Raw genomic sequence first — 27,893 nt, forward strand, 5'->3', positions numbered from 1 at the left:
TATTTTAAAGATAAGATATATGATTGCAAATTGCACCAAAACTTAAGAGTGCAAACTGTAAGTGACTCTATTTTTCTGGTTAAAAAACTGGTAAATTTTTAAAGTGTCATTCTGGAAGTGTATAAATGTTTTATGGGTAATTAGAATAACCCTAATTATTGAAAACAATGACATAGTGAGACAATTCCAATATGCATGAGCAAGTACTGAACCTAGCTGATAGCTCGAATACTAGTTTATACGTACGTACTATTTGATGAGTATCAATATATGGCATGCTCAACATTGGTAGTTAGTGAGACTATCATGTCATACTAAAACTTTTAAGTTGTTACAAAGATTAGTTAGTCTATTAGAAGTGTAAGAATGAAGTTTTAGATATATGTGTGTATAAAAGCTCTGAAATTGTAAGGATCCAATTCATTAAGTCTGAAATACAATTCATACAATTTACTCTCTCTCTCTCTCTCTCTCTCTCTCTCTCTCTCTCTCTCTCTCTCTCTCTCTCTCTCTCTCTATCTCTCATGTGTTTCTCTCTCTAGTTCTTCATTTTCCTCCATTCCTTATTGTTCTTTGGTTATTTCTTAATGTAGTTAATATGGTATCATAGCAGGTTGTTTCATGTGTAAAGTCAAATGGCCACATGCTCTCAACGCCACCACGTTATGTTGTCCACATAGCATGCATGACAGTGTTCAATTTCAAAAATTCTTGATGAGTTTGAAATCATGTATGGGAATGTTCGATAATGGTGATGGCAGCATTTTGTCATCTCTTATGGACTTGCAGTTTTGGAAGGTAAAGAAGTAGTAGTACCCTACAAAGTCATCAAGATGAGACTTATAACCAGTTTGCACTTTTGGAAGGTAAAGAAGTAGTCTACAAAGTCATCGAGATGTGACATATAACCAACGAATGTGCACAAATTCCAAATGTATTTACTTTTTTACAATTTTTTTTTTCTACTTACTCGGTTGGTGTTTAATTTTACATTTCAAACAGAAAGTAGAAGGAGAAATCTGATCCAAATCTGTCATTGGTTATTGAAGACTGATTCAAGACCATTTGTACGTACTTTTTATATATATTTTTTCTACTTACTCGGTTGGTGTTTAATTTTTTACATTTCAAACGGAAAGTAGAAGGAGAGATCTGATCCAAATCTGTCATTGGTTATTGAAGACTGATTCAAGACCATCTGCACGTACAAAATGTTAGGAATAAAGAAAATATACTCTTTCTAGACTAGCCTATGTTAGTCTTCCAAATAATTGATGTGACTTGAACTTAACCCTATATATCGAGGCAAAGTTCTATAAGGCCATCTCCAACTGAGGGTTGGCTAGATGACTCATTTTAACTCTCTGGCCCTCCAAGATATTAATATTTTAATGAACAGTATATGACCATATTTGCCTCCCTCTCCAACCGAGGGCCAAAGAGGCATAGTAACACATCTCGACCGAGATCGAGGCATGCTGGCCGTCATGTGAGGGTGACGTAACCATGTGCACAGTGCGGAAGCAATAAAGATAAGAAATATACGAATAAATAAAAAAAAACGAAAGCTACTAGAGTGCACTAATAAACATGAAGTGTTAGGAGTGAGATACAAAGTAAATACTCTTAATCAGAGCATAGAAAGTCTAGGTGCAGTCCAGTAGAACAAGTACTAATTATACAGTACTAGAAGATGTCTTACTAAATATATAATTTGTCAGAATAACCGAAATCCTACGCCACCAACATCAAGCCAACCTAAAACGTGGAGGGGCGCAAAACAGAAAACGTGAGTGGGCAAAAACAAATGTTTTACAAAACTATTTCATTCCTCAAAAGTTCTAACCCCTCGCCGTAAAACATGTATAATTTTCCCAGAAATAGAATATAAGCATATACATAAATATATATGTAAATATATCAATTCAAATCATGCTTCACATATTCATAATCATAAGTATGTCATGCTAAGATATAACAGAGTAAGTAATTCAGGTGAGAATAAATTCATGGAAAATAACATATTAGCCAGAACCTCTGTGGAAGTATGTACAGCATAATACATAACTCAATAGTCAATCTAGTCGGAGTCACTACAATGACCTATACGGCACTATACTGCACATGAGTCGGAACCAATGAAAAGGTCTCTACGACAAGAATGGGTGTAAAATAATTATGCTCATTACTACTCTCTCATAATAGTTGGGCGATAAATCGCTAGTCACCTACGAGTTGGAACCACCTATGATGGTCTGTACAACAAGACTGTGCACATAAATTGGATCCAATGTGAGCATATGGTGCGGGAGGTGACATCATAAACAGGCCTGTGCCATATCTCTGGTTATATCACAATCACCCTAGGTGCAAGTTTATGAGCTCTATGTTTCTCAATTAATCACAACTTAAAGCACATTCACAATTCATAACTCACCTGAACTTACCTAAGCGTCCACAACACCACAAATATATATTATGCATCATGTACCAATTCATATACGAAATATAAATTTATATGCATGGCATTCAAGGCATACTTTCATTTAAACGCATTTTCTGGGAAAAATATCAAGTATATAAGTATATATCGAAAACCAAAAGTCCACTCACTGGTATGTCGAAGGGTCGTAACCCCCGAGTCGCCCTTGACTGCGCTCGTCCTCGAGATAAGTCTCACCTATATGCGAAAATACTAAATAAACGTTATTTAACGCGCACAGACAAAACTAGCTAATAACTTCTCATACAATGGTCAAATAGGGTGTTTGAATATACCAACGTGATCTACACAACTCCACGAACATCCCTATATTTTTAGAATAATTTTCTGACCACCCACGTGCCGCCATGTGCAGGCCATGGCACGGCAACAAGCGCAGCCACAAGTAGGGAACCCCAACGGAAACCCTAACTGCCGTTAGGAATATTTCGTTAAATAGTAACGGAATCTGTTAAACGAACCAACGCCGTTAGGAATATTCTGTCAAAGTTGATGGAATATTTCGTTGTCCCCTACCTCTAAACTCTGGCGACCGTTGTCGGTGCCAGAAATTGGGAAATTCTTTAAACCTTCATTTCTCGTCCATTTCTCAATCAAATTTCCCGAATTATATACCAAAATGAAGCTTAAGATAATTAGAACAAACCCTTACTAGTTTTAGGACCCAAATCCTACGGGATCTCGCCGGAAAAATCCCCGATAATCCGGCCAAACTTAAAACTCATTGTTCTTGAGTTCCCGACGTCCAAATCACTTGGTTTTTCTTCTTTGAGCTTCATACGAACGTCCTAAAACTCTTTCGCCAACCTCTGACCAACATAGAGGCGTACGACAAGATTTCCCGCAAAATGCCTCAAATGGTGCCATATCAATACTCGAATGGTAACTGTTGTTGTAGGCAAACTCCATCAAATCCAAACAATCATGCCAACCATCACCAAACTGAAGCACTGAAGATCTCAACATATCTTCTAATGTCTGAATGGTCCTCTCAAATTGCCCATCTATCTGAGGATGATATGTCGTATTATAAAGTAATCTCATACCAAGAGCTTCCTGGAATGCTATCCAGAACTTATAAGTGAATCTAGGATCCCGATCTAAGATAATATTAATTGGAACACCATGGTACTTCACATCTGTTATATGAATAACTTAGCTAATCAGCTTAATGAATACTTCTCCCTCACTGGAATAAAATGTGCTAACTTAGTAAGCCGATCAATTACCACCCAAATGCCGTCATAACCATTCTGTGTATGAGGAAGCTTGTACACAAAATTCATAGTAATATTTTCCCATTTCCACTGTGGAACGGGAAGTGGCTGTATCAACCCAAACAACTTCTTCCTTTCAGCTTTAACATGTTGGCAAATGGCACATCTACTCACATATTCGACAATTTCTCTTTTCATACCTGACCAATAATTAAATGGTCGAATGGTATGATTCATTTTAGTGCCTCATGGATGCATCGCATATGCACAAATATGTGCTTCATCAAGGATTTCTTTCTTTAACTCTGCATTATTCGGTACATACATTATGGTTTCCTGCATAAGCATACCATTAGTTTATCGAATCCTGAAATCTTTCTTTTTCCCCTGATTCCTTGGTTGAATTATTTCCTGGGTCTCTTCATCATTCATCTGGGCCTCGAGCACACGATCAATTAAAATTGGCCTAACTTGAAAATTAGCAAGTAAGGCTTCCTCTCGATCTTCCATTCCTAACTCCACTCCAGTGGACCTCAAATCCGCAAGAAGAGGAACATGACAATCATAGATGACATTAAGTCTAGCTGGAGTCTTTCTACTAAGTGCATCTGCCACTGCATTTGCACAACCAGGGTGATACTCAATCGTGCAATCATAATCACTAAGTAGCTCAATCCACCTCCGCTGCCGAAGATTTAGATCCCTCTGAGTGAAAAGATACTGAAGACTCTTATGATTTGTGAAGATTTTACATTTCTCACCATAAAGATAATGTCTCCAAATCTTCAAAGCAAAGATAATAGCCGCTAACTCCAAATCATGAGTAGGGTAATTCTTCTCATGAGGTTTCAACTGTCTCGAAGCATAAGCAATCACCCTACCATGTTGCATCAATACACAACCCAGGCCATTCAAAGAAACATCAATGTAGACCTCAAAATTACCATTATCATCTAGGAGTGCTAAAACAGGTGCATGAGTGAGATAATACTTCAACTACTAAAAACTTTGCTCACAATTATCATCCCACTTAAGCTTAACATCCTTTCGAGTCAACCTCGTCAATGGCAAAACAATTACTGAAAAATCCTTAACGAACCATCTATAATAGCCTGTTAGGCCAAGAAAATTTCGTACTTCGGTGACGGTTCGAGGTTGTTCCCAATTCTTCACAGCAGCAACTTTTTGATAATCCACTTGAATGCCTTGAGCAAAAATGACATGTCCCAAAAATGCTACTTGATCCAACCAAAATTGACATTTGCTAAACTTAACATATAACTGGTGTTCCCTCAAACTTTTCAACACCAATTTAAGATGTCTAGCATGGTCAACCTTAGACTTAGAGTATACCATAATGTCATCAATGAAGACAATGACAAACCTGTCCAAATATGGCTGGAATACTCGATTCATTAAATCCATAAAAGTTGCTGGTGCATTAGTTAACCTGAATGGCATCACAAGAAACTCATAATGACCATATCGAGTCCTGAATGCGGTTTTAGGGACATCTTCATTTTTAATCTTCAACTGGTAGTAACCCGACCTCAAGTCAATCTTAGAGAATACATAGGCACCTCGGAGTTGATCAAACAAATCATCTATACGGGGTAACGAATAACGGTTCTTAATTGTTACCCGATTCAATTACCTGTAATCAATGCACAGCCTCAAGGTTCCATCTTTCTTCCTCACAAATAAAACTAGAGCTCCCCAATTTGAAGTACTAGGCTGAATAAAACCTTTATCCACTAATTCTTGCAACTGAACTTTCAATTCCCTCAATTCAGCAGGAGCCATTCTATAGGGAGTCAAAGATATATGATTCGTACCTAGAAGTAGATCAATAACGAACTCCACATCTCTATTTGGCGGCAATCCAGGCAAATCATTAGGAAATACATCCGGAAAATACCTAACCATATGCACATCCTCTACACTGCTAGGAGCATCATCATTCAACACCACATGAGCCAAATATCCCTAACCGCCTTTCGACAACAATCTTTTGGCTTTTATGGCAGAAATAACACCATGCCTCACTCCGCTAGGTTCTCATACAAATGTAACTTCAGGTAATCTAGGATGATGAAAAGTGACTGTCTTTCCATAACAATCTATCTTGGCACGGTTATAGTGTAACCAATAAGTGCCCAAAATCACATCAAAATCCACAATATCCAACGGCATAAAAGTAGCTGGCATAACAACATCCTCTACCATCACTGGACATCCTAGATATACCCGATCCACAAAACATCTATCCCTTCTAGGCATAGAAAACTGTAAATCATATCCTAAGGGTGTAAGATGAGGTTGCGTCATTTGAGCAAATGTATGAGAAACAACAGAATGCGTAGCACCACAATCAATCAATACTCCAGCAAAATGACCAAGAATATTTAACGTACCCATGATTAAATTAGGATTGTTCTGAGCATCTTGCAGTGTCATGTTATAGATACGTCCCTGATTTTGCTGTCGTCCCCTTTGACCTCTGTTAGCATGAACACCTCGTCCTTGTCTTGGCTGACCAGATTACCTCGAAGATCCTGTACTGCTAGCAGCAATCTCTACCTGCTAGGGATGTCCCCCTTGGTACCACTGGGATCCACCGGCTGAATGTGGCTGATATGGCATAGAACCTCCCTGATATTGAAGGTAACCACCCTGATACCGAGGATCCTAAGAGTACTGATACTGTCCTGAAATGATAATAATAAGCACCTCCTCGTCCAATCTGGGCATAACCACTAGATCCTGAAGCTTGCTGGGTCGGCACAGGTGGTGGGAAGGAAGGCTGTTGGGGCCTCTGCTAACTCTGAGGGCAATGAGTAGCCTTATGCCCCATCTGTTCATAAGTATAGCATGCACTGCTGCCTCTCCTACACTCCCCATAATGCTTATTATTACACCTGCGGCATAAAGGAGCACCTGATCCACCTGAACCACTAAAATCCCTTTGGCTCTGAAATCTCTGGCCTCCAGAAAATCTACCACATATCTTCTGCAGATTAGAGCTCAAACCTCCACTAGAAGAGCTGGAACTGCCACTGCCACCGCTTCTTTTAAAATTCTGGGTCTTACGAGGTCCCTGAGATGATTGACCTTTACCTTTATCATCTCACCTCTGGTTCCCATTATTTTCTTCTTCATCCTCACTTTCACTGAGCATGTTCTCAGAGTCCACAATCTGCAGTAAAACCTCATAAAACTCCTGGTAAGTGGCACAGGGAGTCGATGTCGCTATAGAACGCCATTTATTCTTAGTACCCAACCTGAATCAATAGAGCATTTCAACAGGATTAGCAGCAACCTCTGGATCATATCGCGACAAATCAGTGAACCTCATGTAATACTCATTCGCTGACATCTTCCCTTGTCTCAGATGCGTAAACTTTTGCTTTTTGCGATCAATATACTCAGGGGGAATAAACATTTTCTGAAACAACTGCTTAAATACTTCCCAGTCTGCAATCTCCGCTGGGGTCAACTGGTAAGACTCATGTTTACACTAGGATACATGATACTCCCCTAAAAACCAGGTAGTCGTCTGGACCCACCTATCAGGAGGAAGATTCCCCTGACTCTGCATCACAAGGAAAGTCTTACCAAACTGACACACCCCAACCGAGATCGAGGCATGCTGGCCGTCACGTAAGGGTGACGTAGCCATGTGCACAGTGCGGAAGCAATAAAGATAAGAAATATACAAATAAAAAAAAATGAAAGCTACTCGAGTGCACTAATAAACAGGAAGTGTTAGGAGTGAGATACAAAGTAAATACTCCTAATCAGACCATAGAAAGTGTAGGTACCCATGTGGAAGTAAATACTCCTACTAGTGTGCAATAAATACTCCTACTAGAGTGCAATATATATGTAAATATATCAATTCAAATCATGCTTCACATATTCATAATCATAAGTATGCCATGGCAAGATATAATCGAGTAAGTAATTCAGGTGAGAATAAATTCATGGAAAATAACATATTAGCCGGAACCCCTGTGGAAGTCTGTAATGCAGAATTCATAGCTCAATAGTCAATCTAGTCGGAGTCACTACAATGACCTATACGGCACTATATTGCACACGAGTCAGTACCAATGAAAAGGTCTGTACGACAAGACTAGGTATAATATAATTATGTTCAATACTACTCTCTCATAATAGTTGGGCGATAAATCGCTAATCACCTACGAGTCGGAACTACCTATGATGGTCTGTACGACAAGAATGTGCACTTAAATTAGATCCAATGTGAGCATATGGTGCGGAAGGTGACATCATAAACAGGCATGTGCCATATCTCTGGTTATATCACAATCATCCTAGGTGCAAGTTTATGAGCTCTATGTTTCTCGGTTAATCACAACTTAAAGCACATTCACAATTCATAACTCACCTGAACTTACCTGAGCGTCCACAACACCACAAATATATATTATGCATCATGTACCAATTCATATACGAAATATAAATTTATATGCATGGCATTCAAGGCATACTTTCATTTAAACGCATTTTCTGAGAAAAATATCAAGTATAGAAGTATATACTGAAAACCAAAAGCCCACTCACTAGTATGTCGAAGGGTCGTAACCCCCAAGTCACCCTTGACTGCCCTCGTCCTCGGGATAAGTCTCACCTATTTGCGAAAATACTAAATAAACGTTATTTAACACACATAGACAAAACTAGCTAATAACTTCTCATACAATGGTCTAATAGGGTGTTTGAATATACCAACGTGATCTACACAACTCCACGAACATCCCCATATTTTTAGAATAATTTTCTGACCACCCACGCGCCGCCATGTGCCGGCCAAGGCACGGCAACACGCGCGGCCACGAGCAGGGAACCCCAACGGAAACCCTAACTGCCGTTAGGAATATTCCGTTAAATAATATTAGAATCCGTTAAACTAACCAACGCCGTTAGGAATATTCCATCAAAGTTGACGGAATATTCCGTCGTCCTTTACCTCAGAACTCCAGCGACTGTCGCCGGCACCAGAAACTGGGAAATTCTTTAAAATTTCATTTCTCATTCATTTCTCAGTCAAATTTCACGAATTATATACCAAAATGAAGCTTAAGATAATTAGAACAAACCCTTACTAGTTTTAGGACCCAAATCCCAAGGGATCTCGCCTGAAAAATCCTCGATAATCCGGCCAAACTTAAAACTCATCGTTCTCGAGTTCCCGACGTCCAAATCGCTTGTTTTTTTTTTCTCCGAGCTTACTTTGAACGTCCTAAGGCTCCTTATGAGCTTAAAATCCCCTGAAAATTCCATAATTATGATCACATGAACAGTACTCAAATCGGGGGTGATGGTTTCTCGGGTTTTTGAAGGTTCCAAGTTCTAAAAATAGTATGAATGGACTCAGGAGCTTGTAGGGAACAAGAATATTACCTTTTGAACGTCGATCCATGCGTGAAAGCTTGGGTTCGAAGTTCGTCCGTATGGGAGAAAGGAGAGAGAATGAGTCCGAGGAAGAGAGCACGGGAGAGAAGAGAGAGGAAGGGTTTGTGTGTGTGTGAGTGGTCCACGTGGGTTACCAACCAAAACCACAAAAACTCATTTCCAATTTGTTCCAACAATTAGGGAAAATAAATGCAAGTTTGGACCACCATTTACATACATAACACACCACAACGCTCACATCCAAGGGTGAAATAGTCAATTCACGTCATCGATAATTCATTTCGGGACGGGCTGTGACACATAGGGCTCGTTTTACCCCTGTCACGAAAAAACCGTCCTTCAACCGAGGGCCAAAGGGTCATAGGGCCAAACATAATTTATTATTTAAATTTAATGTTGTTTCATGTTACTTAATTTAATTTAATGTTGTATAATGGCTTAGGAAGTTATAGGAAAAAATAGAATTTAAAAAAAAATATGAAACAAATTTTGTAAAATATAAGTTATAGGAAAAAAATGGAATTGAAAATAAAATATGAAACAAATTTTGTAAAATAGAAGTTAAAGAAAAAAATAGAATTTAAAAATAGAAGTTATAGGAAAAAAATTTTGTAAAAAAAAATTAAAAAATTAAAAATAATGGCTAGCTGACGTTAGCTAGCCGTTGCATTTGAAAATTTGGCCTAGCATTCCTGGCCAGCCTTTTGGCCCTTTCAAATTCTATGGGGCCCACGAGCCATCTGGCCTAACCCTCGATTGGAGATGGTTTTCGGGCGTTTTTCGACCATCTGGCCCTCTAAACCCTTCGGTTGGAAATGGCCTAAGGTGCTATGGGCTAGTTGGGCAGTAAAGGGACTAGCGGGGACCTAAGTAGTTTTTTTTTAATTAAATTTTTTATATAATATATAAATAAGTGTCTGCTTATACGTTAAAATAAAAATTGTATTGATAAATATAAATTGCAAAATAGGAATATAAAATTTATAAAGTACTAGTACATATTGAAAACATGAAAAACAAGTATATAATGAGTGTTTATCATGTATCCGACAAGTCTCTAAAAATATATTAAAAACATAACATGCAAAATATAAGTTTATCTATTTCTTTAACTGAAAATATGATTAGCTCCTTAAACTCAAGTTTCTTCACATAAATTCATAGATTCAATTAATTCTGTTTCACTTTACACATTTTGCATTTCTTAGATGCCTAAATACCCTTGATTACTTATTGCACTACCTGACACACCCCGACCTAAAATCAGGGCGTGCTGGCCGTCACGTGAGAGTGACGTAACCATGTGCACAGTGCTGAATCAATAATGATATAAAGAAATACGAATAAATAAAATCCAAGTTACCAGCAACACTAGCTAAGAAAAGGTGCTAGTGAGATATTAAGTGTGAAATACACAATCAGAGCATAAATAGCCTAAGTGCAGTCTGACTGGACAAGTACTAATTATACAACACCCAAGGGTGATCCTACATTTGTGATGTTCTGTCAAAACCACTATCAAAATCCATGTGAGCCACCAAAGCATTTCTACCTAAAACATGGAAGGACGTAAAACAGAAAGTGTGAGTGGGCAAAAACAAAGCTTTTCAAAATCATTTCATTTCTCAAAAGTTCTAACCGTTAGCCGTAAAACCTGTATAATTTCCCACAAAATATAATATATGCTATATCAGAAATCATGCTCAGGACAAAATCCATAAAAATATACCATGCCAAAGTATCTAAATGAAATGCCATAAGTAATCCAGTTAAAATATATCAATGCCAGATATCATATCAGCCGGATCCACCTAACGTGATCTGCACGACTAAGTCTATAGCTTATAACCAATCTTAGCCATATCAAATCCTACACACGAGTCGGAACCACCTAAAGTGGTCTGTAAGACAAGACTAGGTGTAAAATAAATATGTTCTAGTACTAGGATCACGTGAAGGCTGTGCGAATAATCGCGGATCACCTACGAGTCGGAACCACCTAAAGTGGTCTGTACGACAAGCATGTGCACCTAACTTGGATCCAAGGTGAGCATATGGTGCGGGAGGTGAACATCACGTGAAGGACTGTGCCTTAACTCTGGGCGGGAGCACTAACACATGGGTGCAGGTTTATGAGCTCTCAATGCATCACATCATACTCGCATAACGAAAGCAATCTCGTATCCTTAATTTATGAACTTACCTGGCACTTACCTGTGCTTCCACAACACCAATCATAAATATATGCAACTATTAATGCATAAATAAATTGGTAGATACTTTGCAAGGCATTTCAAAAACGTATAATCATTCAATTTCATTTTCTGGGAAAAATCTCAAATATATAGGTATATACGGAAAACCAAAAGCCCACTCACTGGTATATCGATGGGTCATAGCCCCCGAGCCTCGATTGATGGCGCTCGTCCTCAGGATAGGTCTCACCTATATGCGAAATAACTAAATAAACGTTATTTAAAGCACATACACAAAACTAGGAAATAACTTCTCATACATTGCTCAAATAGGGTATTTGAATATACCACCATGACCTACTTAACCTCAGGAACATCCCCAAATTTTTAGAAAAATTTTTCGAGCACCTACACGCCTTCACGCACCGGCCAAGGCACGGCCAAACGCGCAACTCACTCGCAGGCACGTGCCTGGCACACCAAACGGATTCCCTAACGGCATTACGGAATATTCCGTTAAAAACAAGCATATTCCGTTAAAGGTAACTGACACCGTTAGTCTCCATTAGGAATATTTCGTCAACTTTGATGGAATATTCACCTTCGTCTACCTCCACTCGCTAGAGACCGTCACCGTCGCCTGAAACTGGGAAAAAGTTTAAACCTTCATATCTTCTTCATTTTTCCACCAAAACTCATGAAATTTGTACCAAAATGAAGCTTAGGACTAGAAGAACAAAACCTTACCACTTTCAATCCTTGAAATCTACAGGATCTCGCTGGAGAAACCTCGATATTCGGACCACTTCTGCAACTCGTCTAACCCGAGCTTCCCGACATCCAAATCACTCCAAAGTCACTCCTCGAGCTTCGTGAAGATGTTTTAAGGCTTCTTATGACCTTAAAACTCGCTGAAAAGTCCACAATCATGACTGCATGAACAATGCTCACGATCGGGGTTCTCTGGTTCTCGGGTTTTACGAGCTCTCATGTCGAACTAAGGGTATGGATGAGCTTCTAGGCTCACAGGGAACACAAAGACCACTTTTACAGCCTTGATTCGTGCCTGCAAAGGTTGGTTTGAAGTCTGTCTGTACAATTGTACGAAAATGGAAAGAAGTCCGAGAGAGGTAGGAGATAGAAAGTCAAAGGGATAGTGGTATAGGTGAGTGTGAGTGTGTGTGGTCTAGCTTTGGGTTACTAACAATAACTTAAACCATTAACTTTAAGTTCCAAAACTTAGGAACTAACTAGGTTATTTTAGAACCCAAACTCAAACCACAACACTACATAATGTGCTCAACGCCCAAGGGTATAAAAGGAATTTCCATGCTATCGAGGATAAAATAATATATACATTCGGGACGGGCTGTCACACTACCACATTTAACACTTCTTGCAACGAAGCAATGTGCATCGCGCAAAGACGTATTTTGTCGCTTAAATATTAACATGATGAAAGCTTTGTTGCAAAGTCATTGTCGTGCAAAGGTTGTGAAATAAGCGTTTACAAGACGAACAAAGTATATTTCGTCGCGCAATGGTCCTTAGGCAATGAAAAAGAGCTTTGTCGCATATAATATAAAGCAACGAAGCATGCCGTTGTGTAGATATTAACGGTAAAAAACGTGTCATTGCATAAGTAATTTTAATATTATTTAATTATAAAATTCTTACCAGTTACGAATATGCGCTACAAATACCTTTCTTGCTTTTAATCTTATGCGACGAAGAACTTTGTCACGCAAACATTATTTTGATTTTTTTTTCTTTTTGCTGTCATTTTTTTATTAAATTTTAATTATTTTTCCGTAATAATTTTATAAACATATTTATTTATACTAAATATGCAAATGTACGTACAAGTCAATTTTTTAAAAATATCTGGAAAAAAAATACATAAAAAGTTTTGTGAGGTCTACTATGTCGGCATCGGCGTGTTGGGTCTCTTCGAGGTGCAGGGGTTGGGAGGTCGACGGTGGAGGAGAAGTTGGAGGAAGACTGATGCTGGACAATTGTAGGACCTATAAGATTTGCGACATCTTACCCTCCTAGGCCGCCATCGCTCTTTCATGTGCTGCAATGTGGAGATCATGGGTCGCAAGCTTCTGCTTTAGGTCCACCACTTCTTGCATTAAAGTGGTGACCTGTCATGTGGCTTGTCTAGAAGAAGAGGCAGCAGTGGGCTGAAGTTAGGCATTCTCTATCCCCCTGCAAACCTTACTAGGTCTCCGACCCAGTGTCTAATCCAAGGTTTCAGATATAATTTGAAACCTTGCATCCTGGGTCGGTGTCAAGCCTCGGACTTGGAGTCGACAAAAAAACCCCGCACCCAGTGCGCGAGTAAAAGTTAAAAAGAAAAACGAAAACGAGTTTCTTTTTTACAAATAAATCCAAAAATCTTACAAGTGTACAAAAATAATAATAAAAAAAACTCTTAAATACATCGTCTATCAAAACCTCAGCTTGTGTACCATTCGTTAATGTTGTATCAAACCTGCAAGGTCTAAAATGTACAGGGTGAGCGAAATCGGAGCTCAATAGGGACACAAGTCTTATCAAGGACAATTGTCAAGGCTAAACCAAGTGACAGTCAACACGTAATCAATTACATCATGTTATCAAATCAACAACATAAATTATATTTCATGAATGCAACTTAACTTCAATTACCCAACCTGTTAATCTATATAATAGAACAAGCAGACCTGTATGTCCCATACTATGCATTTTCTTAGAGTCTCTTTCCAAGTCTTCTTAGGTTTTCCTCTACCCTTTTAGCTTGAAACCTCTGTCTAATCGCATATAGGTAACTATTAATAAAATAATCTTATTTTTAGTTACCAAAGAAATATTTATACATAAATCGGTGCACATGAAATAGATATATACATATAAGATATGTAGTTTTTTAGAAATTAATAATATACTTAACACATAATTGCCACTTGGTATTACAGTCTAATGGTATTTCTCTCCAATTGTAAGTGCGAGGTCTTAGATTCGATTTTCGCTAAAGGTTGAATTTGAACCACATTATTGCTAGTCCATTGTGAAGCTAAGCCTACCTCCTACCCCTTAGTGTAGATATTGTTCAAAAAAAAAAAAACAGATAATTAACATATAAGTATTATTTTTAAAATATAGGTCTTCGTAATGGGAGCTCAAAAACATAGTCTTGTGTAGTTGGTCTGGTCCTACTTACTGCTTTGCCGAATGGTCCTATTCCAAAATTTCATTTCCAAACCAGTCTCTGGGTCTTAGGCGAGTCATTGTTGTGTCGTCAAAGGCTTTATCATTTTGGCGCCATTCGCAATCCCATGGCAAGCATCTACAATGACCAAGATAACAAATTTTTCCGATGTGCCAAGAAGATGTTACGTTCTCCTTGCATACTTAGCATGTCATATAACCCTTAGTGCTTTAGCCAAAAATCATTGCATAAGCGAGAAAATCGTTTATAATCCACATCACTCTTGCCCGCAAGGTGAACATCTTACTAGTAGACTATCGTATGTACACACACCGTATTTCCTTAAGTCTTTTAGCTCATCGACCAACAGCTACAAATAAAAATAAAGGGACCTACCTAGATCCTTAGTAATTAATAGAGTCATCATTATATATTATTTCTTCATGCATTTCCAATGTGGCAAATTATACGGAAATATGAAGATTGGCCAAGTGTTGTGGTGTTGGTTTAGAATCTCGAATAGATTAAATATGTTCGTAGCACGAGTGAACAAGGATGTGGCAAAATTTCTTGGTTATATTTCCTAATCATCTAAGGCTCGGAATGTAGATTGCATTTGAAGACTAAGGCATAAAAGAAACAAGAAAGATCCATGTTGAAGCTAGGAACTCAAAAGGAAGGGCTTGGGGAAATAGAGTCAAGATGCTACACATCAGAATAATTAAAATGGTACTTAGTCTTTGGATAACTATCCATCCTCAAGGGGAACGAGTTCTTTTTTAGGTACATAGTTAGGAGCAATTGTGGGATCATGATTTTTTAAGGACTCAATAGCTTCCCAACAAAGCTGAATAAAAGGAATAGCGATGCCACCATAATCCTATTATGAAGCAGTGGGTGAAGTCTGACAACTTCGCTGAGATTGACTATGCTTGTTCCTCAAGACATGAGAACCTAATCTAGTAAGAAATCACCAAGGTTCATATATTCTTAGAGTCCTTATAGTCTAAGGGTTGACATGTGCCGCAGGTAATCACATTCCTTAGAGAACGCAATATCTACTTCCTAGATATCCGATGGGATTTTCTTGGTTTAATATGGATTCTCTATCCTAAAAGGCACTACCTCAACTAGTATAACTACACCCACTTAAGGTTAATCTCCAGTAACATAATTATTGCACTCTTATTTTCTTGCATGCTGCTTAAGTTTGATAATATTGCTTCTAACTTAACCGTTAGAGAGCCTTTGATCGAAACACCTCTGGTCTCTTGCTACTTACAGTGTTTACTATTTTGCAAGTAAATGGATTTGTGCATCCGTACCTTCACAACAGTGCGCGAATTTGGTTCCAACAGCTAGTTTGACCATTGTTTAAGTATACTGTATGAAGAGGTTTTGATACACTATTTCTTATCAATTTCGATTTCTATTTCTATTTATAATAAATCATGAAGAATTGAAAAAAAAATGACAGGCCTGTTTGGAAGGAGAGACCATATACTTTGATTTAGGATTTTTATTTTTTAAATGAGTGTAAAGATAAATTACATATTAAATTGAATTTACGAGGATAATAGGTAGTAAATTTGAGCTTAAAAATATACTAATAATATAATTAAAAATAAGATGTATATGAGTAAATTGGGTGTAGAATGATATAATATGAGTTTAAATAAAAATTTTGTTTTTCACTTATTTCTGTTGAAGTTGTTGTTATGTGGAGGACAGGTGTTACAATAACATGCTTCTAACAGTCTGGGCGATGGGTATTTGGGCACAGCAGATTTGAAACATCGATGCAATGCCTCCCTGCTTCCCCTTGCGAGTCGGGAGTAGAGACGTAGAAACCCGATGGGGACAAGGTGAGTGAGTGAGTGACATCACTCTCACTCTCATTTTGCACCAGATTAGAATCTCAGTTCGACAGAGATGGACAATTTTCGTACAAGAAAAGGAGAGGCAATGAACTCTCTCTCTGTTTTCACTCACTGTGAGGTAAAAAATCTCTCAAACCCTTTACCGTGATATCTGCAATTGGGTATTTTCAGCTATCTGGGTTTCTCTGATTCTGCAAAAATTTCTACTCTTTGGCTTTAAATTCAGCTGCTACTTGTTGGGTTTTCTGTAATTTGATTTTTCCACATTGGGTTTTCTATAATTTGCTGTTTTATGTATTGTGATGCTTGCTGTTGGACTTTTCCTTTTTATGGTAAATTTAGTTTTATTTCACAAAACAAGATTTTGGGTCTTTCTTTTTTACTGGATTTGATGGTAAAGTTTGAGGCTTCTCTCTCTCTATCTCTCTCTGTCTGTGTGTGTGTCTGCCATATTACCTTTACATATATAATAAGATATATACACAAATGTAGTCGTTTGGAGGAAAGAAAATGTAACTTATAAGCTGTAGGGAGCTCACCATGTATTAATTCTGCAATTTTTATAAAAAAAATTCTGTATTGGATGATATCTGGTATTTGATGAGTCAAATTGTTCTCCATGTTTCAAATATGTCCTATCAACCGAGAAGCAAATATGGTTTCAGAGCGATTCACTACTCTAGGACAGTATTACAAACGATCTTATATTCGGTTTAGTAAATTTCCTACTGCATTTATTCCTAAGTTCAGTTATGTCTCATATGGTTTTAGGACCCAAAGAGGATCCTCCTTGTAACTTTTGTATTCAGTTGTTCAAAGTATGATTTCTGTATCATATATTGATGGTATGTTACCTTTTGGCAGATTATGGAAATGGAAAATTTAATTAAGCATGTCGCAAAGCAATCACTTACTCAGGAGTTTTTCCAAGACCTTGCAACAAGTTTCAGGTGATTTCTGTAATGCTAAATAGCATAGGTTATAGCCTGAATTGGGCAGACACATTTGTTTGGTTTCCTGGAGTTAAATATTTGTACTTACACAGAACAGGGGTTTTCCAAGTACACGTCTTTTATTAAGTTTTTCGCCTTGCTCTGTCTTTTCAGTTGGGCTCCAATCCGTGCTGGAAAACCTGATGTAACATGGGAACAGGTTAGTCCTTTGTTTTTCCTTTTTCCTCGCTAGATCTTATTCTTTTTTTTTTTTTGAACAAACGATATTATCTACACTAAGGGGAAGGGGGTGGGCTAAGCCTCGCAATGGGCTAGCAATAATGTGGTTCAAATTCGCCTTTGGTGAGAATGGAGCCTAAGACCTCTCACTTACAAGTGAAGAGGAATAGCACTAAACCGTAGTACTAAGTGAATTGATCTTATTCTTTATACTGCAGCATGTTGTAATGCTATCGTGTTCATATTACGTTCTAGGTGCAGAGTTGGTTCCAGGACAAACAAAAAGAGCTGCAAGCCAAAAGCACTTCCTCGCCTAATACAGTCAAGTTATTGGTTGATTTTTCAGATTCAAATGTTTCAAGAATTCCACCTCAAGTTTCTCAGGAGCCAAAAGGTTATCCTTTTTGTCAGTATGGATGAAGCTGTAGAAAAATGGTCTAGAATTCAGCGGTTTTTCCACATTATACACAAATTTTAAATGTAGTCAGAAGTATGTCTATGCTAGCATCAAATAACATGAATAAAATTTAATGATGGAAATCAGAATGCATCTGCTTGGAGCCCTTCGAAAGCCTTTGTAGCATGTCGGTGCTATCTTTGCGAAGAAGGGCAGGTGGATTAAGAGCTTCGTCAATCTCGGAGTCCAAGATCTAATTGATCAATTTCTGATGCTACAGTATTATCAACACACTTAATTCTTTAACAACTTGCAGCCTTGTGTATGTGAGGTTACGTAATCCAGGGGTCTTCAGAAGCCATAATTAAATGGTTTCTGGAGTGCTATAAATGCTATTTTATTACCCAAATTACTAGTTTTTTGATAGGTTGCACCTTCTCTGCATAGTGATTGGCTGGATTTTGATTGTGAGATATTTCTGTGGTCAACTTTTCATCTGCTATGCTGTACATTAATTAGTTACATGCGAATATATTATTTTACCTTTGTTTTGTGAAGTTTCTTTCTTTTCGTGTAAAAGTTCCATCGGCACCCGGATGCAGTGTTAAATGAGCAAGGGGGCCATAGAAACTTCTTTTCGAACGACTCTACTCAAAGTTGTTTGGGAGCATATGCTCCTATCAACTTTACACAGGACACACAAAAGAAGTACTTTGATCCTATTGGACGGGGGAGGGTGAAGAAGTTAGGGCAGAAGGGTAGAGTTCAAGAGAGTAGAATGCGTTTAGGAACGTGGAATATAGGAACCTTAACGGGAAAATCTATGGAAGTAGTGGAAGTTATGGTGAGGAGAAGGATAAATATTATGTGCCTACAAGAAACTAAGTGGGTTGGTCTTAAGGCAAAGGATCTAGAAAATTCAGGGTTTAAACTTTGGTATTCGGGCACAAATAGAACGAGAAACGGTGTTGGCATCATCGTGGACAAGACCTTGATACAAGATGTTGTAGATGTCAAGAGGGTAGGAGATAGAATCATGTCAATCAAGATTGTAATAGGACAAGAATTCATCAATGTGATTAGTGCGTACGCACCTCAAGTAGGGTTGGATACAAGTTCGAAGGAGAAATTTTGGGAAGACCTTGGAGACTTGGTGCAAGGAATTGCCCAGACGGAGAAGTTATTTATAGGAGGAGATTTAAATGGACACGTGGGCAGGGAGACAGGCAACTATGGAGGTTTTCATGGTGGCCATGGTTTTGGGGAGAGAAACGAGGATGGGGAAGCTATCTTGGATTTTGCAATGGCATATGATCTCTTCTTAGCCAACACCTTCTTTAAGAAGAGAGAAGAACATGTGATCACCTACAAGAGTGGGTCGTCAAAAACACAAATAGATTTTCTTCTAATGAGGAAAGGGGATCGTATAACTTGTAAGGATTGCAAAGTTATACCGGGAGAGAGCTTGGCTAATCAACATCGCTTGTTGGTGATGAATGTACATATCAAAAGAGTGAGAATAAAGAACAAGACTTGGAAGTGCCCAAGGACTAGATGGTGGAATCTAAAAGGAGAAAAACAAGTCATTTTCAAAGAGAAAGTAATCACCCAGTGTGGGTGGGATAGAGAGGGGGAAGCTAGTCAAAGGTGGGATTCCATGGCTAGTTGTATCCGAAAAGTAGCAAAAGAGGTATTAGGAGAGTCCAAGGGCTCTGCTCCACACCAAAAGGAATCTTGGTGGTGGAATAAGGAGGTACAAACAAAGGTGAAGGCTAAGAAGGAATGTTGTAAAGCCTTATACAAGGACAGGACCGATGAAAATGGTGAAAGGTATAGAAGAGCGAAGCAAGAGGCGAAGAAAGTTGTGAGAGAAGTTAAGTTAGCGGCTTATGACGACATGTATAAGCGACTAGATACTAAAGAAGGAGAGTTGGATATCTATAAACTAGCTAGAGCAAGGGAAAAGAAGACAAGGGACCTAAACCAAGTGAGGTGCATCAAGGATGAGGATGGAAAGGTTCTTGCTACAGAGAATGCGATCAAAGACAGATGGAGAGATTATTTTCATAATCTTTTCAATAAAGGACATGAAAGGAGTACTTCTTTAGGGGAGTTGAGTAACTCAGAAGAGTGTAGAAACTACTCATTTTATCGTCGAATCAGGAAGGAAGAAGTGGTTGTAGCTTTGAAGAAGATGAAGCATAGAAAAGCAGTGGGCCCAGACGATATACCGATCGAAGTGTGGAAAGTCTTGGGAGAGACAGGTATAGCATGGCTCACTGACCTTTTCAATAAGATTTTGAAAACGAAGAAGATGCCAAATGAGTGGCGAAAGAGCACTTTAGTGCCTATCTACAAGAATAAGGGCGACGTACAAAATTACATGAAGTATAGGGGTATTAAGCTAATGAGTCATACAATGAAGCTCTGGGAGAGTCATTGAGCATAGATTGAGGCAAGAGACACGGGTTTCGGACAACCAATTCGGGTTCATGTCAGGGCGCTCAACCATGGAGACAATCTATCTCTTACGAAGATTGATGGAAAGATATAGAGATGGGAAAAAGGATTTGCACATGGTCTTTATAGATTTGGAAAAAGCTTATGATAGGGTCCCAAGAGACATTCTTTGGAGGATTTTAGAGAAGAAAGGAGTACGAGTAGCATATATCCAAGCTATAAAGGATATGTATGAAGGTGCAAAGACTGCTGTAAGAACTCATGAAGGACAAACCGAAAGCTTCCCCATAACTGTAGGATTACATCAAGGCTCATCCTTAAGTCCTTACCTTTTTGCGTAGGTAATGGATGAGTTAACAGGACATATTCAAGATGATATTCCTTGGTGTATGCTTTTCGCAGACGATATAGTGTTGATAGATGAAACTCAGGAAGGGGTAAATGCGAAGCTTAACCTTTGGAGAGAAGTGTTGGAATCTAAAGGTCTTCGCCTAAGCCGATCAAAGACAGAATATATGGAGTGCAAGTTCAGTGCAAATGGAGGCCAAAATGAGTTAGGGGTGAGGATCGGAGATTAGGAAATACCAAAGAGCGATCGTTTTCGCTACTTAGGATCTATCTTACAAAAGAACGGAGAATTAGATGGAGATCTCAACCATAGAATACAAGCTGGATGGATGAAGTGGAAGAGTGCATCCGGCGTGTTGTGTGACAGCCGTATGCCACTGAAGCTCAAGGGAAAATTTTATAGGACGGCAATAAGGTCGGCGATGCTGTATGGCACAGAATGTTGGGCGGTGAAGCATCAACACGTACACAAAATGGGTGTAGTGGAGATGAGGATGCTTTGTTGGATGTGTGGGCACACGAGAAAGGATAAGATTAGGAATGAGGATATCCGAGGTAAAGTAGGAGTAGCCGAAATTGTAGGAAAATTGAGAGAAAATCGGTTACGGTGGTTTGGACATGTGCAAAGAAGGCCTACTGACGCTCCGGTTAGAAGATGCGACTATGGGACAGAGGTTCAGGGCCGAAGGGGTAGAGGAAGACCTAGGAAAACTTTGGAAGAGACTCTAAGAAAAAACTTAGAGTATTTGGATCTAACGGAGGACATGACACAGGACCGAGCACAATGGCGTTCTAAGATTCATATAGCCGACCCCACTCAGTAAAGAAGGCTTTGGTGTATTTAACACAATACGTTGAAATTAAGCAAAGCTTATTTATTGATATCTTCCGATAAGTTACAAATATGTACATATACATGAGTCAAAATAAACAAACAAGAGGGAGCCTTCACAAAGGTTGCTTAGGAGAAGTCTCAGCAGTCGGTAGAGCCCTAGAAAGAGAAGGCACCGGAGGGGGATCATTCGGAGCCTCAGTACTGGACAGAACCCTAGAAGAAGGAGGCATCAGAGGTTGATCATTTGGAGCTTCATTACGCGGTACAGCCCCAGAAGACGAAGGTAATAAATGCATTTGGAACAAACCCACAAACCGCTGATGATCAAGTAAAACCTGACCATCAGATTCCTTCATCTGGTCAAGCTTCCTCTTCATGTTTGTAGCATAGTCATGTGCGAGCCGGTGCAACTGTTTATTCTCATGCTTGAGCCCTCTAATCTCCTGTTTGAGACTTATCACTTCAGCCACCAATGATTCAACTTGGCAGGTTTGAGCAAATAGGCGCTGGGTCATATTAGACACAGAACCTGCACACTGAACACTTAGAGCCAGAGAATCCTTAACAGCCAACTCATCAGACCGTTTAGAAAGTAGTTTGTTATCTTTGGGAGTGAGAAGGTTTCTGGTCACCACCGCAGCAGTCATATCATTCTTCATCACGGAATCCCCAACGGTAAGAGGATCAGTAGGGGATAAGAAGGATGGGCGCCATATGTTGTCTGGAGAAGGCGTGGCTGCCTCTTCAACAAGGTTCAAGTCAAAACGACGATCGAAGGGGCCAGACATTTTCAAAGGTGTTGAAGAGAGAAAAGGTCGGACAAATCAAGATCTTAGAAGTGCAAGAAAGGAGCTTCTACTGGTGAAGATTCAAGTGTGCTTTGGAACTTAATGCCAGCCTTTATAAAAATCTGCACTCGACGGAGCTTCAGAAATCGAAGAGGCGCCTGCCCAGAAATCGAAGAGGCGTTTGCTTTCTCAAAAGCTGGGCTGCTCAGAGACCACGAGGGTCGATCTCAGAAATCGAAGAGGCGTTTTCTTTCTCAAAAGCTGGGCTGCTCAAAGACCACGAAGGCCGATCTCAGAAATCGAAGAGGCGTTTGCTTTCTCAAAAGCTAGGCTGCTCAGAGACCACGAGGGTTGATCTCAGAAATCGAAGAGGCACCTGCTTTTCTCAGCCTTGTCAGCAGCTGTCACATGCACACTCAGCTTTGCTGAAATTACGGGCATTCTGTTGAAGATTTCTGGTGAAGTAGAAAGCACGTGAATCTTACTGTTCAATCATCCACTTTTCACATGCACCATCAGCTCATGGGTACCACATATAACTTTGACAAAGATCTCTGACAAAGTTTAGACACGTGAAGCTTGCAGCTCCCACTACATCGCTATGACCAAGAAGGGTAAAAGAATAGCAAAGAAACAGCACTAACACAGTTTAGACACATAAATTTTGAAGGTCTAGCTACCATATTATTACCTACAAGGGTAAAGGAACAGCACCACTGTTGGATAATTGGAAAGTCCCTATGTGTCAACCTCTGTGCTCCGTGGCAAGGTAGACTAGCAAACATGCCCAACCTTTACTCACATTTGAGAAAACACTCCTAACAAGATTGCTTGCTCCAAAATCGAAGAGGCACCGTTCTCCAAATCTCGAGAGCCAGACTCCCAACATGATTACTTTATCAAAATCGAAGAGACACCGCTCTCCGAATCTCGAGAGACAGACTCCCAGCAGGATTGCTCTCTCAAAAATCGAAGAGGCACCGTTCTCCGAATCTCGAGAGCCAAATCCTCGACATGATTGCTTGTTCGAAAACCAAAGAGGCATCGCTTTCTCAACTTCGAGAGCCAGATCTCCTTGGATAAAACTTGTCTGTAATCTTCACACGCAACATCAGCTTTCCAGATACCACAGACCACTTTTTCAAAGTGCTCTGACACACGTGAAGCTGGCAGCTCTCACTACCGTGCTATGACCAAGCAGGGTAAAGGAATAGCATTACTACTTATTGTTAGGGAAACTCCTATATATGTCGACCTCTATCCTCAACGGACAGGCAGACCTGCAAAAATGCTTTACCCTTCCTCATATCTGAGAGGGCACTCCCAACGAAGCCTCTCGAAATACTCAGCTTTCTTTCCCCCCGATAATCCCTCTGCAAACAAGCTACACCAGAGCAAGAATATCTCATATCATCAGGGTTAAAAGCAAGAGTATCCCATATCATGCTTTTTCCTTGTCTCTTCCTTTGGCCTTGTTCTTACCTGCAAGACAAGGAGAAAGAGAGCAATCAGTCAGCACTTGGAATCAAGCTTCTAGTCAGGAACTGACTGCCTGGAACCCCTTACCTGATTACTTACCTGGCATTGCTCTCGAGTACTCATCTTCAACATCTTATGCTTCCAAAGAAGATACCACATCTGCCTGAGGAACATATAGGGAAAGTGAGAAGGATACAAGGAAGCATGTGGAGACAAGCGTAACAGAACATGTGCCGATACATCCACTACTTTATCAACAGCAAAAGTATTCCATATCAGCAGGGTCGAACGTACTCTAGATTTGATGGACTTGTTTTGACCCTCAAATTCTTCAGTCGGCCTTATACTTTGGAGGAAACCAGAAAATCCTCCAGCCCAGTTCAAGAATAAGCCTGTGGAAAGTTATTTCTTCAAAAGCAAAAGTATCTCATATCATCTATTCTCTTTTTCTTCTCTTTATCCTTCATGCTGCCTGCAAGATAGGGAGAATGAGAACAATCAGCCGGAACTCGAAATTAAACTTCTGATCTGGGACTGATTGCTTGGAGCTCTGATTGCTTACCTTGTCTGTCACCTCTTTCAGCAGATCCCCTTGCTCGGCGACTTAGGGGACTCTTACTACATGGTTTGTATCGCGCTTAACCAAGCCTGAAACTACAAGTAAGCTTCAAGTGAAATTGATACATTACCTTGTGCATCTCCACGAGTTAACCACCCCTGGATGGAGGAAGAGTACTTCTAGAGAAGATGTCACATCTACCTATGAGACAGATAAGGCAAGTGAAGACGAGAGCTTGAACCTATGTCATTTGTACTAAATCATTCACTTGTACTCACTAACGGAGAGCTTGAACCTATGTACTTGTGTAAACCCTTCACAATTAATGAGAACTCCTCTACTCCGTGGACGTAGCCAATCTGGGTGAACCATGTACATCTTGTGTTTGCTTTCCTGTCTCTATCCATTTACATACTTATCCACACTAATGACCAGAGCAATCAAGCGAAGATCACAAACTTAATACTTTCTGTTGTACCAAAGTCCTTACTGATTTTGTGCATCAACAATCCTTAAGTCCTTACCTTTTTGCGTTGGTAATGAATGAGTTAACAGGACATATTCAAGATGATATTCTTTGGTGTATGCTTTTCGCAAACGATATAGTGTTGATAGATGAAACTCAGGAGGGGTAAATGCGAAGCTTAACCTTTGGAGAGAAGTGTTGGAATCTAAAGGTCTTCGCCTAAGCCGATCAAAGACAGAATATATGGAGTGCAAGTTCAGTGCAAATGGAGGCCAAAATGAGTTAGGGGTGAGGATCGGAGATCAGGAAATACCAAAGAGCGACCGTTTTCGCTACCTAGGACGGAGAATTAGATGGAGATCTCAACCACAGAATACAAGCTGGATGGATGAAGTGGAAGAGTGCATCCGGCGTGTTGTGTGACCGTCGTAGGCCACTAAAGCTCAAGGGAAAATTTTATGGACGGCAATAAGGCCGGCGATGTTGTATGGCACATAATGTTGGGTGGTGAAGCATCAACACGTACACAAAATGGGTTTGGACATGTGCAAAGAAGGCATACTGACGCTCCGGTTCGAAGATGTGACTACGGGATAGAGGTTCAGGGCTGAAGGGGTAGAGGAAGATCTAGGAAAACTTTGGAAGAGACCCTAAGAAAAGACTTAGAGTACTTGGATCTAACGGAGGACATGACACAAAACCGAGTGCAATGGCGTTCTAGGATTCATATAGCTGACCCCACTTAGTGGGAAAAGGCTTTGTTGTTGTTGTTGTTGTTGATATTGGGACGTTATTTCTTAATGTATCTCAAAAAAGCGTTAAATGGGGAATCTTCCATCCATGTCTGATTTGTTATTACGTTTTCTGAAAATTGTACTTGATAACTTTGACTCAGGTAAATGGGTAACAGAACTTTCAGAGTTGGCATTTGAAGCAAAATCATCGAAAGATGATGCATGGTAAGAATTCATCTATTCAAGGATAGTTTCCAAATCAGCTATACTTGATTTTATACGTGACATTTGAAACACTTGTTCATTGTTAATTTGTTATGTGTCATGAGTACAATCCCTATTTAATATAGGAGTAAAGTAGCAGATAAACGACTGACATCATTTAATATTCAGTATACATATTGCTCCTGTTTTGGGTTGGCTCTCGCCAAGTATTTCTATTCATTCAATAATTCCATGGGATTTCTCACCCTACTTAATGTACATGTTTGAAGAATTTGTGTGAAAAAGTAAAATATAAACTACAGGCAGATCACAATGTTTGAGTATAGTTCTCATGCAGTGCAGTCAAACTTAGGTTCAGAAGACAGTTTCTAACATGATTACGCTCTGGAAGAAAAATGAGCTAGCTTACTTGTTAGGAAATCAGCCAAAGTAATTATAATTGTTGGATTTTGTATAGTTTATTTTCTTGGATTAAGGTATGAAATCACCTTTATTCTGTGATATACTGGAGTTTTGGTACTATAAATTAACTCGAGATGTTTTGGGGATTAACTCATAAAAGCCAGGAGATAAACACCAATGCGAAAATTTGTACATAGTTTATTATGTCTTTCAATTCAAATCATAGTTTATTATTTCTTTAAATTCAAATTGAATTACAACTATACCTGACAATTTTTGGCGTTCCAGGTATGATGTTGCTACATTCCTCTCATACAGAGTAGTCAGTTCAGGAGACCTTGTAAGATTCATCCTTATCATTTTTTAATATAATCATTATGCTTCGTTTCGGTAAAAATGCAATTCTTATCTTAGGTCTACAGTCTAATTAAAATATTACGAGAACAATGCAATAAGTTGTCTGTTATCATGTCTTGATCTCTTTGTTTTATTTACAACATTCCCGGTATCATTTTCCATTTTTGGTTAGGCATTTATTTTTAAATGACTTACCAGCTAATATTGTCTCTGTTTGAAGAGAAATTTTAATTTGTATTCCTGTTATATGTCACAGGAAGTTAAAGTGCGATTTTCCGGATTTGGTAGGGAGGAAGATGAGTGGGTGGATGTGAGAGGTGCAGTGCGTGAGCGATCTATTCCTTTGGAAGCTTCTGAGTGTCCGAAGGTGAAGGTTGGGGACCTAGTGCTATGCTTCCAGGTAATCTTTTACTCTTTCTTTAAATTTGTCCCATATTCTGCCTTACAATGATGCATGGGAGTCCAAAATATTGTAGAAGGCATACTTTCGATAATGCAAACCTTTCCCAAGATATTAGTATTCTCTTTTCGTTTGGCCTTAATACCTTATTTACAGGAAAGAGAACATCAAGCTGTATACTGTGATGCTGAAGTTGTGGTCATTCACCGGGGGCTACATGACATGAACGGTGCCTGCAAGTGTACCTTCGTTGTTCGCTTTGACCATGATAGCTCCGAGGTAAATTTCCAAGGATCCATGTGCAGATATGTTTGTATTCAAGTTCAATTTATCGCTCTAACGGTGCCTGATTGGATCGATGTGCTTATTAATAATATCAGGAACATATTGATCTGGGGAGGTTATGTATCAGGCCTGCACAAAGCACTTCAACAAATACTAAAACCCAACCGGAGCTCTTTCGAAACAGGGACATGAAAATCTCTTTTCTTTATTGAAATGTGGCGCCAGACAAATTACAGATTGATGTGTGAATGTGCTTTTAACGAGTCAACTTAGACGGTGATTGGTTTTTGACGGTTCTGGAAGAATGACTCCTCAAGCAAGGTTCATTTTTTATAGGCAAAATGATTTTAACGCTAGCATTTTCTCCTCATGTACACATTTGTTTATTTCTTTTGATTCTTTTTTGATTTATTTAATCTAATGAACGTGCACACTAGAATCGAGATATTCAAACCTTTGTGGGTTAGGTGATGTGATGGTTGGCAGTGGAAGCCAGATTGTACGTTGAGATTGTGCTTGCAGCTTAAGCAACTTTGAATATTCCTGACGTGACAATGCT

General features: G+C 39.2%; 1 protein-coding gene and 1 long non-coding RNA gene across 3 annotated transcripts; one reads left to right on the top strand and one right to left on the bottom strand.

The window, feature by feature from the left end:
* The first annotated feature begins 16,301 nt into the window (after positions 1 to 16,301).
* LOC126610669 (protein SAWADEE HOMEODOMAIN HOMOLOG 1-like) lies at positions 16,302 to 27,881 on the top strand. 2 transcript variants are annotated; one of them, XM_050278775.1, is made up of 9 exons: positions 16,302 to 16,545; positions 17,292 to 17,377; positions 17,534 to 17,579; positions 17,861 to 17,993; positions 25,827 to 25,890; positions 26,581 to 26,632; positions 26,906 to 27,049; positions 27,206 to 27,328; positions 27,430 to 27,881. In XM_050278775.1, exons 1-9 carry the CDS (start codon positions 16,480 to 16,482, stop codon positions 27,544 to 27,546), a joined length of 831 nt encoding a protein of 276 aa, XP_050134732.1. In that variant the 5' UTR covers positions 16,302 to 16,479; the 3' UTR covers positions 27,547 to 27,881. The 2 variants fall into 2 exon arrangements, with proteins under 2 accessions (XP_050134732.1, XP_050134731.1); XM_050278774.1 differs by having other exon boundaries at positions 16,303 to 16,545; positions 17,855 to 17,993.
* On the bottom strand, positions 20,673 to 25,039 carry LOC126610670 (uncharacterized). The gene is made up of 2 exons (XR_007618605.1): positions 24,990 to 25,039; positions 20,673 to 20,785 (listed from the first exon to the last, which is right to left on the bottom strand). It is a non-coding gene; the product is annotated as an uncharacterized LOC126610670 (long non-coding RNA).
* Positions 27,882 to 27,893: the final 12 nt, after the last annotated feature.

Source organism: Malus sylvestris, chromosome 17, assembly GCF_916048215.2.
Source record: "Malus sylvestris chromosome 17, drMalSylv7.2, whole genome shotgun sequence".
In the NCBI taxonomy this organism is placed as follows: Eukaryota; Viridiplantae; Streptophyta; class Magnoliopsida; order Rosales; family Rosaceae; genus Malus; species Malus sylvestris.